The sequence below is a fragment of the Aquarana catesbeiana genome, linkage group LG01 (genome assembly GCF_042186555.1).
Source record: "Aquarana catesbeiana isolate 2022-GZ linkage group LG01, ASM4218655v1, whole genome shotgun sequence".
NCBI classification, from domain to species: Eukaryota; Metazoa; Chordata; class Amphibia; order Anura; family Ranidae; genus Aquarana; species Aquarana catesbeiana.
In genome coordinates, this window is record NC_133324.1 from 260,891,911 (window position 1) to 260,908,499 (window position 16,589).

At 39.7% G+C, this 16,589-nt stretch overlaps 1 protein-coding gene across 23 annotated transcripts in view; it reads right to left on the reverse strand.

The window, feature by feature from the left end:
* Positions 1-16,589, reverse strand: part of RIMBP2 (RIMS binding protein 2) — an 883,237-nt gene that overhangs the window by 6,209 nt on the left and 860,439 nt on the right. For all 23 annotated transcript variants that reach the window (XM_073628097.1, XM_073628121.1, XM_073628271.1 and 20 more), the window contains one exon: positions 3,694-3,828. In XM_073628097.1, the coding sequence (XP_073484198.1) occupies positions 3,694-3,828 (135 nt within the window). The remainder of the gene's footprint in view (positions 1-3,693; positions 3,829-16,589) is intronic.

Here is a 16,589-nt window from a genome sequence, read left to right on the forward strand (position 1 = left end):
GTGAAAGGGGTCTAAAAAAAGGCTTGAAACACAGAACTGTGTTGAGCCCAGGGGGAGAGGTTGCCTTTAGGTTATAAATCTATTTTGCCTCTTGTTTAAGTATTTGCTTATCAAAATCACCACCTCATGGGTTTTGGGGATTTTTTTTTCAAGAACAAAGAAAGAAATTACTTTAGGATCATAACTGTGTTTTTTGTGTTTTCAAAGTAGTTTATACAGGAGACCTACATCAATACAATTTAGGTGATCTTGTAAACGTCGCCAAAAGGCCCCCTTTTTTTTTGACAATATAGAATGATCGACAAATACAGTACATGTCGCTATATACACTACTCTCGCTGTCTGACAGTCTGCATAGGACTTATTTAAAAATACCTCCTCTTGGGAGTGTATCACCTTCCCTAACCCATAGACATTGGTCACATCCACCACATCAATATGTACCCATACCTCCCACAGCCCCCTCCAGATCATCTAGAAGTGAATAATGGCTGTGGACCAGGCTGTCTCTGACAGCATCCGCACCAGATATGATGTGCTGTACCATGCACGGCCCAGCAATATCCAATGGGACTACACATTTAAAGCGAGGCGGTGGGATCGTTGGCCGGGAATAGCTCCAGTGGCGACCTTGGTCAGCTTTCATGTAGAAGGTAAGATTACCGGAGAATATATATGGACTGAAATACAAATGTGCAGCTATGACTGATTGTGGGGCCTCAGTGGCTCAGGTATTGGTAACTGGCAATTAATTGTATATGTGCAATGGGGCTCTGGTGAATGGGGTGGGCTGATTTTTGGCTTTACACCATAAGCCTTCACTATGCAAGACTGGAATGTTAGGTCTGTATGTCGAGGTTGGTTTTCAGGTGGATGATTTGAGTGCATTGTCCTAGATGTTGTGGATTAGGTTGCTCTAGTATAGGAAAAGGGGGGGGTTAAGTGAGATGGCGGTTTGGGCTGACGTGTCTTTGGATGTGTTGTGGCTTGTTTATGTATGGAGGTGGTTTGGGCTCATTTGATTGGTTTGTGTGGGGTCATACCAGATAGATTGTGTTGTGTGTGTGCAATTATTGCGGGGGTTATCATTAGTTGGGGAGGTTCTTATATGGGCTGTGGGTATGGGAGATTATGGGGTGTTGGTTTGTCAGGTCCTATGCGGTTGGAGTAGTATTAGGTAGTGATTAGTGGCGTGGCCAATAGGGTGCTGGGTTTTACTGTTGACAGTGGCACAAGTAGGAGACTGAGGGTTTGTATGTGTGTATGTGTACAAGGAATGCATGTGAGAGAGTGTGTATGTTTACATGTTGGGGGTGTTAGTCATCCGAATGTGGGATGCTTTAGTAGTAGGGAAATTAGTTATGTAGCTCTGTTGGTATGGTTGAGTGGATGTTCTGAGTGGCTTATCTAGTGCACTGGAGATATATAGTTACATGTGGGTATATTTTTTTCTATTTTAGCACTGTGGGTGTTGCAGACTATATCCGCCTTTCCTTGGTTGTGTGGTCCAATCAATGTCCATCAGATTTGTTCCTAGGATGTATCCTGTGGGCCAATCGGTCATTTTACATTGGGAGGTATAGATATGGGTACTGTGGTTGAAGTTGGTGAGCATATCCCCCTATCTGCTGTAATGAGACAATATATGAATTTAGAAACATTGTGGAGTGTATAATAGATTTCCTCTCTTTGACCTGATAATTTTTTTAGATGTGCATTGAAGTTCCCTGAAGAAGCAGAGAACTATTTCTGTGAAACGTGATGGACTAGAGTGTACAAATGAAGAAACCCATGCATTCATTGTAATTTTGAATATACAATAATACAAGCTGCTGTGCTATCATCTGTATATCATTGCATGGTTTTATACTCAACTGTTGTTTTTAAACTATTTTTGTACAATAAAATGTATTTTTTAACATAAATATTGTGCATGTGCTCACCTCAGTGACAGCTCCATATCCTCTAAAGTCAAGCTTTCCTTCTGAAGTGGTTTCCCTTTCTTATATTAGTTATATCAAATGGGAGTAGTTTCGTTAGTATAAATTAGCTGCTGCACTTGCAGGGCTCTAATGAGTAAAATTGCATGGTCTGCATCCCTTTAGACGTGATTTCCTATTGGGAGTATCTCACCAAAAATGACATTTTTGTTGCAGGGGATGCTGGAAATCTGACTTTTATCGTAGTGCAGACTTTTGGGAAAAACAGTGAGCCAATCACACAAGCAGGAAATTATGTTTCTGGGGGGCATTTTGTGTACAGAACACCTCCAGATAGCCATATTGCATTGCCTTTTACAGAAAATTACTGAGCTGCAGACCGAAAAGGAAAGGTCATTTTTAATATCATTCAATTACTCAACTACTGCAACTCCCTCCTCATTGGATTACCTTTACATAGACTATCCCCCCTTCAGTCCATAATGAATGCTGCTCCAAGACCCATCCACCTTACCAACCATTCAGTGTCCTCCACCCCTCTCTGCCAATCCCTCCACTGGCTTCCACTCACCCAACGAATAAAATTCAAAGTACTAACAATAATTTACAAAGCCATCCATAACTCTGCTCCCAGCTACATCACTAACCTAGTCCCAAAATACCAACCAAGCTGCTCTCTTCAGTCATCCCAAGACCTCCTCCCATACTCGCCTCCAGGATTTCTCCAGAGCTTCTCCCATCCTTTGGAACTCCCTACCCCAATCTGTCCGACTGTTCCCTAATCTATCCATCTTTAGGCGATCCCTGAAAACCCTTCTCTACATAGAAGCTTATCCTGCTTCTAACACTGTTTTACTTCCTCCATCAGCTCATCCCCCCACAGCTATTACCTTTTGTATCAATTAACCCTTCCTTTTTAGATTGTAAGCTCTAGCGAGCATGGCTCTCTGATTCTTCTTGTACCAAATTGTAATGTAGCTGTAATGTCTGCCCTCATATTGTAAAGTGCTGCGCAAAGTGTTGGCGCTATATAAAACCTGTATAATAATAATTACAATATGACTTGAGTCGCGATTGTATATACTGTTATTTTTTTTTTGCTATTTTTGTCCCCACCAAAGTGGAGTTACCCTTTAACTGTGCATTTGACTAACATTGGGTAAGCTTTAAAAGTGATTCTAAGGTCTAAAGTTTTTTTTTTACCTTAATGCATTCACGGAATTAAGATAATAAAACTCCCTACAACCTGTCCTACCCACCCTCATCCGTGAACATTTACCTGGCTCCTGTCACTGCCCCATCATTGTTTCAGGCTCCAGCACTGTTCCCCTCACTTCCTGCTTTAACAGAAGAAAGTGAGGGCCATAGGCTTCATAGGCTGTCAGCCAAACTCCTGTGAAGAGAAAATGGGGGCATTGCTTACTGGAGCTGTGTGTGTCTATGGATGCACACAGCCTGGCTCTGGAGCGTGCACTCACGGATGCACACCTAGCACCCAGCTTGCTAAGGAAGCACTCATAGTAGAAAGAAGATGACAGCTCTGGCGGGGGACTGCCAGAAGAGGAGGTAAGAGACCTCTGTGTGTAATATTGTGCATAAATCAGGTATTACTTTTTTTTTTTTTTTATTTAAACCAAAAAAATAGCCTTCTGTATCACTTTAGGAAAACATTTATAATCTCATATTCAGTAACATTTGCTTCTAATTATAGTTTTTAATTAATAGTAGAGACATATTGGAAGCAACAACTTACTCTTTTAACTTTAGTCCGAATTGGTGCATCTGGAGGGTATCTAGATGAAGCATCAGAAAGGTAAACTTCAACATCATTAGGCACTTCTTCCAGAAAGTTAGAAGGGACAAGGCCTTTGTGTCCATTCAGTTCACCCTGTATGTACATTTAGTAGTGTTTTACTATGCACAAAATACGCAGCTCTCACAAAATTGTGAGAACATGAAACTATTTCTTGTTATTCGTTAATAAAATGCAATAAAACAGATTAAATAATGCAAAAATAATAAACTACAAGCAAGCTTACAGTTACTGTGCCTTATTCACACCACAAGCACTGTTATTCAATGTGACCAAGTTGCAAAATTATGAAAACATTTTTCTTTCCATGGTGCCAGTTCAAAGCAATACACTGCATTGGTATACTGGCAAAAAAAAAAACTGCAAAATTGCATTTCACTACAGTGCATTATATGGAAATCTGTGAACATCATTAATTGCTAGTTTCACACAAGGCTGAAGTAAATCGCCCTGCAATGTATGTAAAAATGTATATTAGTGCATATACTTTAGGTCGGTTCAGATAAAGGCTTAAAGGATAAGTTTACCTTTTTTTAAAAAAAGAATAATAAATGCATATGATTTTGCATTTTTAAAAAAAAATATGCATTTATTATTTTTTTACATTCTAGCCTGAAATCAAATGTAGTATAAAGGTAGGCGCTACACAACACCAATCATATTTAATAATGGCCAAATCATATAGCCACAATAATGTATACTTGTTGTGACCAAATCATATATCCACAATAATGTATACTTTTAGTGCTCAAATCATATATCCACAATGGTGATACTAAATAGTAATTTCCAAATCACATATACACATCATCTATCATATAGGAATATTGTTCCAATCACTGTGCCTTTAAATAACCTTGTGAAATGTTTTCTTCATTAGTTCCAACTGCACCACCTGCAGAAAAAATGTGTACTCACCAACAATATGAAGCCACTGAATGCCTTAATCGCTTAACAGATGGGTACAGATACAGAGGTAAAATAAATACACAATCACCAAGAACACCTGCCCAGATGTCCTCTCATATCCAAAATAAGCCACTAGCACAATAAAACAATACTTTCATTGTGTAGCAAGTTTATTAAAAACTAGGGAACTAGGGGGGCAGGAGGCGGAGCCTAGCGGAGCAGACATGCATTGTTAGAGCTCCACACCGCTGAGGAGAGAAGAGAAGGACAAAGCGGAGCCTGCAGGCTCAAAAGGTATCCATTTGAACCTTTTTGCCCCAGGGAACAAACTGTGAAAGTTTGGGCAGGAAATATGGTACTGGGAGGAAACCGTGGCAGAAATAAAAATCACCTCACAAAGAGCTCACAGGCACTCACTGCAGCTGAAGCAGCTCCAGTCACCTCACAATATACAGCATCAAGGCGCTCTCACAGACAGAAAATGTCACAGCAAGACTCTCCATTTGAGTCAGATACAGAACAAATCCTCTCACAAACTTCTCCACAAGCCTCCTCAGCATCCCCAGTAATATTATTACAGTTTGAAAAGATGCTTCATAAGGCTTTAAAACAAACCTCAGACCAAATAACAAAAAGCCTAACCAAAGAAACAAGAGAGCTGGGAAACCGCACCGCAGCCTTAGAAATAAAAATGGATGAAATTGAAATTACAACCCAAGAAAATATAACAGAATTGGAACAATTAAAAAAAGAGAATTTAATACTTCAAACTAAGCTCGAAGATTACGAAAATAGAGCCAGACGTTCAAACTTGCGCATAAGGGGAATACCTGAAACTGTGACAGACCTGCAATCTACTATTACTGCTCTATTACAAGAACTAAAGCCAGATATCCCTATTGAACGTTTAGAACTGGACAGAGTACACAGAGCCCTCACAGCCAAAAAGAAAGATGGACCCCCACGTGATATAATCACAAAATTTCATTATTACAGAACGAAAGAACAAATACTAATTGCTGCAAGAGAAAAAAAGGAACTTAATTTTCAAGGACACAATTATCAAATTTTTGCTGACCTATCCCAACTTACTATTACTAAAAGACGATCCATGAAACCCCAACTAATGGAACTGCAACGCCACAACATTATGTATCAATGGGGCTTCCCCTTTTCAGTCAGATTTAACTACCAAGGTACAATTTACAGAAGCAGATCAGCAGATGAACTACAACAAACCCTTTTAAAATTAAATCTGACAGAACCCACAAGCAGCAACACCCCCACACGCAGAAGAATGGCATCATCTTCACCTTCAGGCAGCACCCAGAAAATTTCAGAACAAAATGGGAATCATCATTCTCACAAAAGAGGCCGTTATGCCACATCATCCATGGACCAAGAAGATTCAATGGACTGACATCCTAATTCCTGATATCTCTTCATTTGTTATACTAAGAGATGGTTCTCTATAAAAAACCTATATTTATAACTGAATGTAACTGCATTCTGATAGTCACACACTGTGTGGGATCATGTTACATTCCAGTTATATTTCTTATTACTTCTGATTCATATAGCTTAGAATATATAAGTGAAATAAGGAAATTCTTGTTCAGTTATATATTATCAGGTAATAACAATAGATTTATTACTTTTTAGGACAAATATGTTCAATAATCCAGAAGTAATGGAAGCTTTTTCTTTCTTTTCTTAAAACAAATATATTATTACCTAACTAGTTCCTAGAATTATGTTTTTGTTTATTCTAATCTGAAGCAATACAACCTCAATTTTATGAGTTAACATATCTAAACAGTTACATATGAATAAAATATGTAATTGTTTACTCTAAAAGGGTTAAAATCCCAAAATAATTCAAACTATCTTCATCAATACCAAAGTTATTAACAGTACCTTTCTAACTGAATTATTTAGCCTAGGGCAAGACTAACCATATACAACCACCCTGGAATAAATAATTTCAACAAAAACTATATTCTGCACTCCAATTAATGAAACATCATTTTGATGTCTTTTGACATAGCACTTCTCTCCTGTAAGCGGAAGATCCGTGTACCCCCATTAGCCCTCCTCATATTCCCAACCATATTATGTGGGAGTGTGACGAAGGCACTTATTCCCCTGAGAGTGATATTTATTCTCTTTCACGGGTAAATTGTGATTACTTGCAAAAAATAATTTATACAATGTATCATCTAATCTCATATGTTTTTTGTTTACTCTTTACTCCAGAATTCACTGGTTTCTTTTCTATCTATTCATCTCTTCAGTCCACACAGGTTGATCTGCGCAGTTAGCTCTGCATAACAAAAAGTAAGTCAAAACTATTTGATCTATTGCCATGGCACCACTGAATATACTTTCCCTGAATGTTCAGGGAATAAATGTCCCTCAAAAAAGGACCAAAGCCTTCCGTACTTTCCATAACAAGAAGGCTCACATAGTATGCCTCCAAGAAACACACTTCACCAAAGATTCTACTCCAAAATATATTTCTCCTTTTTATCAACAAATTTACACGGCTTCTGCCTGTACCAAGCAAAGGGGAACTCTAATTGCATTTCACCGATCCACACCATTCACCTTATCATCAGAAATTAAAGACCCAGAAGGTAGATACCTGATACTCATGGGTTATATAATGGATACAGCAATCACGGTGATTTCCTACAACGCTCCTAACAAACAACCTACACCATTCCTCTCACATATATTACAAGTGATTAATACACACAAAATAGGAACAGTGATAATGTGTGGGGATTCGAACCAGGTCCTCCCCATTTCTAGATAAATCACCTTTTACACCATCCAAAATAACCTCTAGATTACCTTTTTCTCAACTTCTTTCCAAATACAATCTGGTAGATTCGTGGAGAGAAAGTAACCCAATGAAAAAGAAATTCACTTATTTCTCGCACCCTCATCAAACCTTCACCAGAATAGATCATATTTTTCTAACAATAGGAATGATACCAGAAATTATTGCATCAGATATAATTCCGATTCCGTGGTCTGACCATAATGCAGTATACACTACTATAGCCTCAGCCATACCAAAAGCGCATGACCCAACGTGGTACTTACCGGACATAATGCTCAAACACCCACTACATCAGATGGCCATTGAACAAGCTTTAAAGGAATACATATCAATTAATAATACAACAGACATCTCCCCAATAACACTGTGGGAAGCTCATAAACCTGTCTTGCGTGGTACAATACAAAGACAAATGGCACTATTTAAACGGGAACGCAAAAATCTAGCAAAAAAACTAGAACTCAATTTTAATGCAGCCTACATATCATTTCAAGATAATCCATCTCAGAGTACAAAATCTCATCTGGAAAAATCTAGATTGGAATACGATCTATTTCTCACTGAGTCAGTTGATAAATCCCTCAAACACAATTTCTACATGAATACAAACAAACCAGGTACATATTTGGCTCGGGCATTAAATTCAACTAACAAATTTTTCTAACCAATCTGTTTGAAATTATCAAAAAATGTTTACACTTGTAATCCAGTTAAAATAGTCCATAAATTTCACTCACATCTCGCAACTTTATACAAGACAAACAATGAATTTAATCCTACAGAGGCTGAATCCTTCTTCTCAAAAATAACCTTACCTGAGTTATCTCAGAATCAAAAAAGCAGTTTGGATGAGCCTATAACTATAGATGAAGTTGCTAACGCCATAAAAGACCTAAAACTTAACAAAAGACCAGGCCCAGACGGCTACTCGGCTTTATACTATAAAACATTCTCAGAAATACTCTCTCCCATTCTCACTGAAACTTTTAACAAACTTCTAGATGGACATTCTTTTCGGCAAGAAACACTAATGGCAATTGTTTGTATGATCCCAAAACCCCTTTCTGATAATACTTCCTGTGTGAATTATCGACCTATCTCTCTGTTAAACCTCGATATTAAATTATTAGCAAAAATAATAGCAAAACGCCTCAATAGCATTATAGTAAAAATTAATACATAGAGATCAAGTAGGCTTCATGCCAAATAGACAGGCAGGCGATAATATACGCAGGGCAGTGTTATTGGCACATATTGCTAAAAAACGGAAAATCCCTTTATGTTTTCTATCTCTCGATATTAAGAGGGCATTTGACACAGTATCCTGGCAATATATGCAATATTCATTACAAAAATGGGGTTTTGGACCCCACTTTTTAACATGGATCAAAGCATTATATAATAAACCCAAAGCCTATATAAAATATGCTGGATACAAATCTGAAGCCTTTAATATCGAAAGAGGTATCCGACAGGGTTGCCCATTATCTCCCTTATTATTTGCCCTTATACTCGAACCCATGGCCCAATACATCAGAACAAACCAAACTATAACTGGCATTGAAGTAGGAGGTATTACACACAAATTATGTATATTTGCAGACGATATATTACTTTTTCTATCATCACCACAGGTCTCTGGTCCTAACTTAATACCAGCTCTTGATGGATTTGCAGCCCTATCCGGCCTTATGATTAATCCTAAGAAATGCCTAGTGCTTAATATTTCACTCACAAACATGGAATTGATCCCGGCTAGGGCTGCACTCCCATTCACATGGGCAGAAAAATCAATCCCATATCTTGGAATTCATTTAACAGCATCTCATTCTGACTTATTCTCAACCAATTATCCTCCTGTATTAAGACAGATCACAAATCTAATAAAACAATGGTCGCAACTTCCTTTATCCTGGATAGGGAAGATTAATGCAATCAAAATGACTATTCTACCCAAATTGCTTTATCTATTCAGAGTCCTCCCTATTCCAATTCCTTCCTATTTTTTGAGAATAGTACAAAAAAGAGCAACTTCGTTTATATGGGGCTCTTCTAAACCACGTATACCTATACACACACTACATCTTCCCAAAAATAAAGGAGGCCTGGGATACCCTAATTTTACTAACTACTACAGAGCAGCACATTTGGCCAGTCTGTCCAAATACCATGCAAAACAGGAAATCCCATTATGGGTATTTATAGAGGCTTCAGAAAATGACCCTCTATTAATATCAAATTTATTATGGCTTGATCATAAAGACCGCTTTAAAATTCATAATCCCATAACTAAACACTTCTTATCTCTCTGGGATGAACTAAAAAACAAATATCAGTTACAATCTCCACACAATCCTCTCCTTTCTTTTATCAGAAATCCGGCCTTTTATCCGACATGGATCTACCCAAATTCTTTTAAAGCTTGGACAACATCAGGCATTCAGACACTAAATGACTTCATAGCATCTAAATCATTCCTTTCATTCCCATCGCTTAGAGAAAAATATGATCTACCAAACTCTGAGATATTTAGATATCTCCAAATCAAAAATTTCTATACACCATTCCTAAAGGGGGATACACCATTATCCCAATTATCCATTTTTGAATCAATCTGTACAAAAGATCCATTTGCTAAAGGTACAATTTCATCACTTTATAATCAATCATATGGAGTAGCAAATCTTAATAGACCCTCTTACGTTCAGAGGTGGGAGGAGGACCTGGGACGAACTTTAGAAGACACGGACTGGTCTAACATATGGCTCACATCTAAGTCATCTTCACCCAACATCTTAGCACTGGAGACAAATTATAAAGTCCTAACTCGCTGGTACCTTGTACCCGCTAGAGTGGCAAAATATTCACCTAATACCTCAGCTCTTTGTTTTCGAGGATGCCCAGAAATAGGCACATATTTACACATATGGTGGACATGCCCAGTAATCCAAACCTTCTGGAAGGAAGTCTTCGTGATTGCATCTAAAATATTTAAAAAAATAATACAACCAGATCCATATTTAACTTTACTTAATCTAAAACCGGAATGGTTAACACTCTCTCAATTCAAACTTATGATCCAACTAATAACGGCTGAAAAACAAACAGTGGCCAAGGCATGGAAATCTCCTACATTGGTACTAGCAGAAACAATTCACAGAATGAATAATACAATGTCCCATGCTAAGATGGTAGCCATCGATCAAAATCAAATTCCAAAATGTGAAAAACTTTGGCATCCTTGGATAAAACAGTTCCTGTCAAACTTCAATGACTCTGTCCTGTTGCCATGGTAATTAATGACTTACAGAGACACCCATTCTAAGGCTTCAAAGAGAACTAAAAAGAATAATAAACTGACGAGCGGGACAACCTTGTGGACCATACCTCTACCTTTCAACCCTTTTTCTTCTTTCTCTTTCCTTTTCTCCACCTTACGATTAAAGCTCATTATCAGAATTTATTTGACCTATATACACTCTACTTGTAAACAATATGTATAGTAGGTATAAATCATTTAAATACCTACAAAAGTAACTAAGGAAATGATATATATCTTTAATTTAGGTTTACGTGAACCCAATGTTTAATATTTGAAATTTCATGATCTTTACCTATATAAACCCTACTGTAATACAATGAGCTTACTTTATAGATCCTTGTAAACTTACTTTATGTATCTTTATAACATTGTATACTCAAACTTCTTTTGACAAGGAAAAAAAAAAAAAAAAACTAGGGAACTAAAATGCATAAAATATGCAATTACATTTACAAGGTGCTTTAAGAAGAACCAACATGTACAGCTGTCAGAGATGGGATAATATTCCTTTATATGGGCTATGTGATTTGGATATTATTACTATTTAGTATCACCATTGTGGAGTTGATTTGTTCACTACAAGTATACATTATGGATATATGATTTTTTACATGCAATTTTTACTGGCGACTATAGCCACCAGCAGTAATTGTGTTCTGCCGTCTGGGAGAGCTTCCCACCGGCAGAACACAATAGTGCTGCAGGAGAGATTCCTCCATCACTTAATGTGTTGATGGGGGAATCGGGTGATTTTCTTTCTATAGCCACCAGCAGTAATTGTGTTCTGCCGGCTGGCAAGGCTCCCCACAGGCAGAACACAATAGTGCTGCAGGAGAGATTACTCCATCACTAAGATCCCTTTCACACTGGAGGCGTTTTTAGCGCTAAAAATAGCACCTGAAAAAAAGCCTCATCTGCAATCCCAGTGTGAAAGCCCGAATGCTTTCACACCGGGGCGCTACACTGGCAGGATGTAAAAAAATAGTCCTGCAAGCAGCTTCTGTGCAGCGATTTAGGAACAGTGAATACACCGCTCATAAAGCTCCCCCTGCCCATTGAAATCAATGAGCAGCGCCGCCAAAGCTCCCCCTGCCCATTGAAATCAATGGGCAGTGGCACTTTTATCTCTTTATCCGTGCCCCTAGCAGGGATTAAAAGCTCCCTGCTAGCGCTGTAGAAATGATAGTAAAGCGCCGCTAAAACTAGCGGTGCTTTACCGCCGATGCCCCGGGCACTGTCAGTGTGAAAGGGCCTTTAATGTGTTGATGGGGGAATCAGGTGATTTTCTTTTCTTCCACCTGTGATGGGAGGCAAAGAAAATTGTATAATCTGTGGGCTGCTTAAATGTGTAACACACTAATAGTGTTTTTATACTCACTGAAAGTGATTGAAGGATTATACTGCTGCCTACAGGAGAATAGGACACTAGCAAACAAAATTGTAAGTCAGCTTTGAAAAGCCTAAGGCTTAATATACACGGGACGTTTTTACAACGATTTAACTTGACAGATAGTAACCCACGTTTAAAACGTCCGTTTTGTTGCATTTACATGCCGCATTTAGTGGCGTTTTGACGCGTTTGCGTTTAGAAGCTTTTTTCCAATAGACAAAAATGAAAAATGCCTGTAAACGAAACGCAGCTAAAGGCAAGTTACCGCGTTAGAAGTGTTTGGTGTCTGAACTCATTTTTTTGCTTTACAAAAAAGGCCTCTAAACTCAAATGCTTAGAAATGACTATAAATGAACCTGTGTACATGTACTGATAAGATAACATAGAGGAGAGTTCAGGAGTAGTTGAAAAAAATGCCCAACTGCTCCTAAATGTCAGTTTAGCAGAAGCAGTGTACATGAGGCCTTAGTCCTATTTAGTAGCTTGCCTTAGTTATGTAGCAAAGCAATACCAAGAGCATGATCATAAACACTGAGGGAAGGGACCTACAGGTGATACTCAAAAAATTAAAATATTGTGCAAAAGTTCATTTATTTCACTAATGCAACTTAAAAGGTGAAACTAATATATAAGATAGACTCATTACATGCAAAGCAAGATCGTTCAAGCCGTGATTTGTCATAATTGTGATGATTATGGCTTACAGCTCATGAAAACCCCAAATCCACCATCTCAGAAAATTAGAATATTACATGCAATCAATAAAACAAGGATTGTACATAGAACAATAACGGACCTCTGAAAAGTATAAGCATGCGTATGTACTCAGTACTTGGTTTGGGCCCCTTTTGCAGCAATTACTACCTCAATGCGGCGTGGCATGGAAGCTATCAGCCTGTGGCACTGCTGAGGTGTTATGGAAGACCAGAATGCTTCAATAGCGGCCTTCAGCTCTTCTGCATTGTTCGGTCTCATCTTTCTCTTGGCAGTGCCCCATAGATTATGGGGTTCAGGTCACGGGAGTTTGCTGGCCAATCAAGTACAATAATCCCACGGTCATTGAACCAGGTTTTGGTGCTTCTGGCAGTGTGGGCAGGTGCCAAGTCCTGCTGGAAAATTAAGTCATCATCCCCATAGAGCTCGTCTGCAGAAGCAAGCATGAAGTGCTCCAAAATCTGGTAGACGGCTGCGTTGATTCTGGACTTAATGAAGCACAGTGGACAAACACCAGCAGATGACATGACTCCCCAAATCAACAGACTGTGGAAACTTTACACTGGACTACAAGCATCTTGCAGTGTGTTCCTCTCCATTCTTCTTCCATACTCTGGGTCCTTGGTTTCCAAATGAGATGCAAAATTTGCTCTCATCAGAAATGGACTTTGGACCACTGAGCAAAAGACCGGGTCTGTTTTTCTTTAGCCCAGGTAAGACGCTTCTGACGTTTTGTTTTTCAGGGGTGGCTTGACAAAGAGGAATACGACATTTTAAGCCCATGTCCAGGATCCGTCTGTGTGTGGTGGCTCTTGATGCACTGACTCCAGCCTCACTCCACTCCTTGTGAAAGTCCCCAACACTTTTGAATGCCCTTTTCCTGACAGTCCTCTCCAGGCTGTGGTCATCCCTGCTGCTTGTGCACCTTTTTCTTCCACACTTTTCCCTTCCACATAACTTTCTATTAATGTGCTTTGATACAGCACTTTGGGAACATCCAACTTTTGCAATTACATTTTCAGGTTTTCCCTCCTTATGGAGGGTTGTCAATGATGGTTTTTTGCACAACTGTCAGGTCAGCAGTCTTTCCCATGATTGTGATTCCTACTGAACCAGACTGAGAGACCATTTAAAGGCTCAGGAACCCCTTGCAAGTGTTATGGCTTAATTAGCTGATTAGAGTGGGACACTTTGAGCCTAGAATATTGCACCTTTTCACAATATTCTAATTTTCTGAGATTGTGGCTTTGGGGTTTTCATGAGCTATAAGCCATAATCATCACAATTATGACAAATCACGGCTTGAACTATCGTGCTTTGCATGTAATGAGTCTATCTCATATATTAGTTTCACCTTTTAAGTTGCATTAGTGAAATAACTGAACTTTTGCATGATATTCTAATTTTTCGAGTATACTTCTTTCAATGAACTTCAAGAAAAGGATTTTACAGTGAGTGCAAAAAATCCTATTATCTTTCTCGACCATTGAGGGTGACAGGAAGTCATTCACTTTTGGAACATTAAAAAAGCAGTCCAAATAAGAGGTAGGCAACACATAAGAATAAATAAAACAAACTTGGGACTGCCTGCAGTTTAACAAGTTGCCTAAAAGACATTACACTTGAAGCTGACATCATAAGAGGCTTGAACATCCAGCTGGCAGAACACAGAGAACAAGTAAACAAGAGGTGAAAGCCTTGCAAATCTGGAAAACAGTAGCCTGATGCACCCACAAATCTATGTGCCCTGACAGGAAAGGGTGGAACCAATACCCTAAGGCTACTGAGAAATGGCAGATGAGAAACTGGTTCACATTTTCAGGGATAACCTGGAATGACAAAGAAGGGGCTGAGAGATAGACTCACCAGGCCTGAACCATATCCAGACAATAAAGGGTAAATTTCCTTATGAATGACATCCTGATTTAGGTAAAAGCTAAAGCAACCTTAGGTATGAAGGGAGCTCTGGGCCTTGTCATTTTGCATGACCAGCAAGGGTTCTTTGCAGGATAAGGTCGCCAGTGTTCCCTCTTAGAGGAGATAGGTACAATAAACCTCACCTTATGAGTAATACTGGAAAGGGTAACATTCTGTTCAAAGGGCTTTCTTTAAAGTGCAGTGAAAAACAGATTTAGATACCAGAGTTACAGGGGAGCCACATAGGAGACATCCTTAAAAGGTCTTAATCAGTGCATTGGTCACCCTCTCTGGCATCAGGGACTGGCCTCGGGAAAGACAACACCTCCATTTAGGGGGGGGTTGTAGTTTGGTTCCCCAATGAGCTCAATTTATTATGAGAAAAATATGTAACCATATGTATATGCACAGAGGCGGGTGGAGACAAAGAGGTGCAGGCACTAGCAAAGAGTAGATGGGTGACAGTCAGGAGGGGTAGAGGGGGAAGTGCCAGTGAGGCCGATCCAGGACTGGAGCATCCCAATAAGTACGCTCCATTGAGTGACATTGGTGTAACCAGTCAGGGACCAGCACTGCTGGAGATGAGGGACTCTCCTAGCTGCCAGGGGAAGAACTCCTCCAATGAGAGTGGGGGGGCAGCAAAGGGAAAGGAAAGACAGATTCTGGTGCTAGGGGACTCAATTCTTAGAAGGACAGAGAGGGCAATCTGTAACCAAGACCTGAAGCGCCGAACAGTATGTTGTCTACCGGGCGCTCGGGTTCGGCACATCACGGATCTTGTGGACAGATTACTGGGAGGGGCTGGGGAAGACCCGGCTGTCATGGTGCACGTTGGCACCAATGACAAAGTCAGAGGCAGATGGAGTGTCCTAAAGAATGAATTTAGGGACTTAGGAGCTAAATTGAGGAAAAGGACCTCCAAGGTAGTGTTCTCAGGAATACTACCGGTACATCGAGCCACACCAGAGAGGCAGAGGGAGATTAGGGAAGTAAACAAGTGGCTGAAGAGCTGGTGTAGTAAGGAGGGGTTTGGGTTCCTGGAGGACTGGGCCGACTTCTCAGTCGGTAACCGGTACTATAGAAGGGACGAACTGCACCTAAATGAGGAGGGTGCAGATCTGCTGGGAATGAAGATGGCCAAAAAGTTAGAGGGGTTTTTAAACTAGGCGATGGGGGGGAGGGTCCAGAGACAGTGATAGCCAGCACGGAAGATATTCCAGAGGGTAGTATTGGGGGCATTAGTGGTAGGTTAACCAAAGCACAAAAACACAAGGTGAGTATAGTAGCAAGTCCAAGTTGCAATCTTGAAACACCCAATACGAGGACAATATGCGACCGGTCTAAACTATGTGGCATGTTCACCAATGCCAGGAGCCTGGCGGACAAGATGGGTGAACTAGAGATACTGTTGTACAAGAAGGATTTGGATTTTGTGGGAATTTCAGAGACCTGGTTCAACAGCTCTCATGATTGGCTGGCAAACATTCAAGGGTATACCCTATACCGCAAGGACAGAGAGGGTAAAAAAGGGGGAGGGGTATGCCTATATATCAAGAATAATGTACAAGTGAATGTGAGAGATGACATCACTGAGGGGGCTAGGGAGGAGGTGGAATCTTTATGGGTAGAGCTCCAAAGGGATGAAGCTAAGGGGAAAATAATACTGGGAGTATGCTATAGGCCCCCTAACCTGAGGGAGGAAGTGGAGACGGATCTCCTATCACAAATTGGATTAG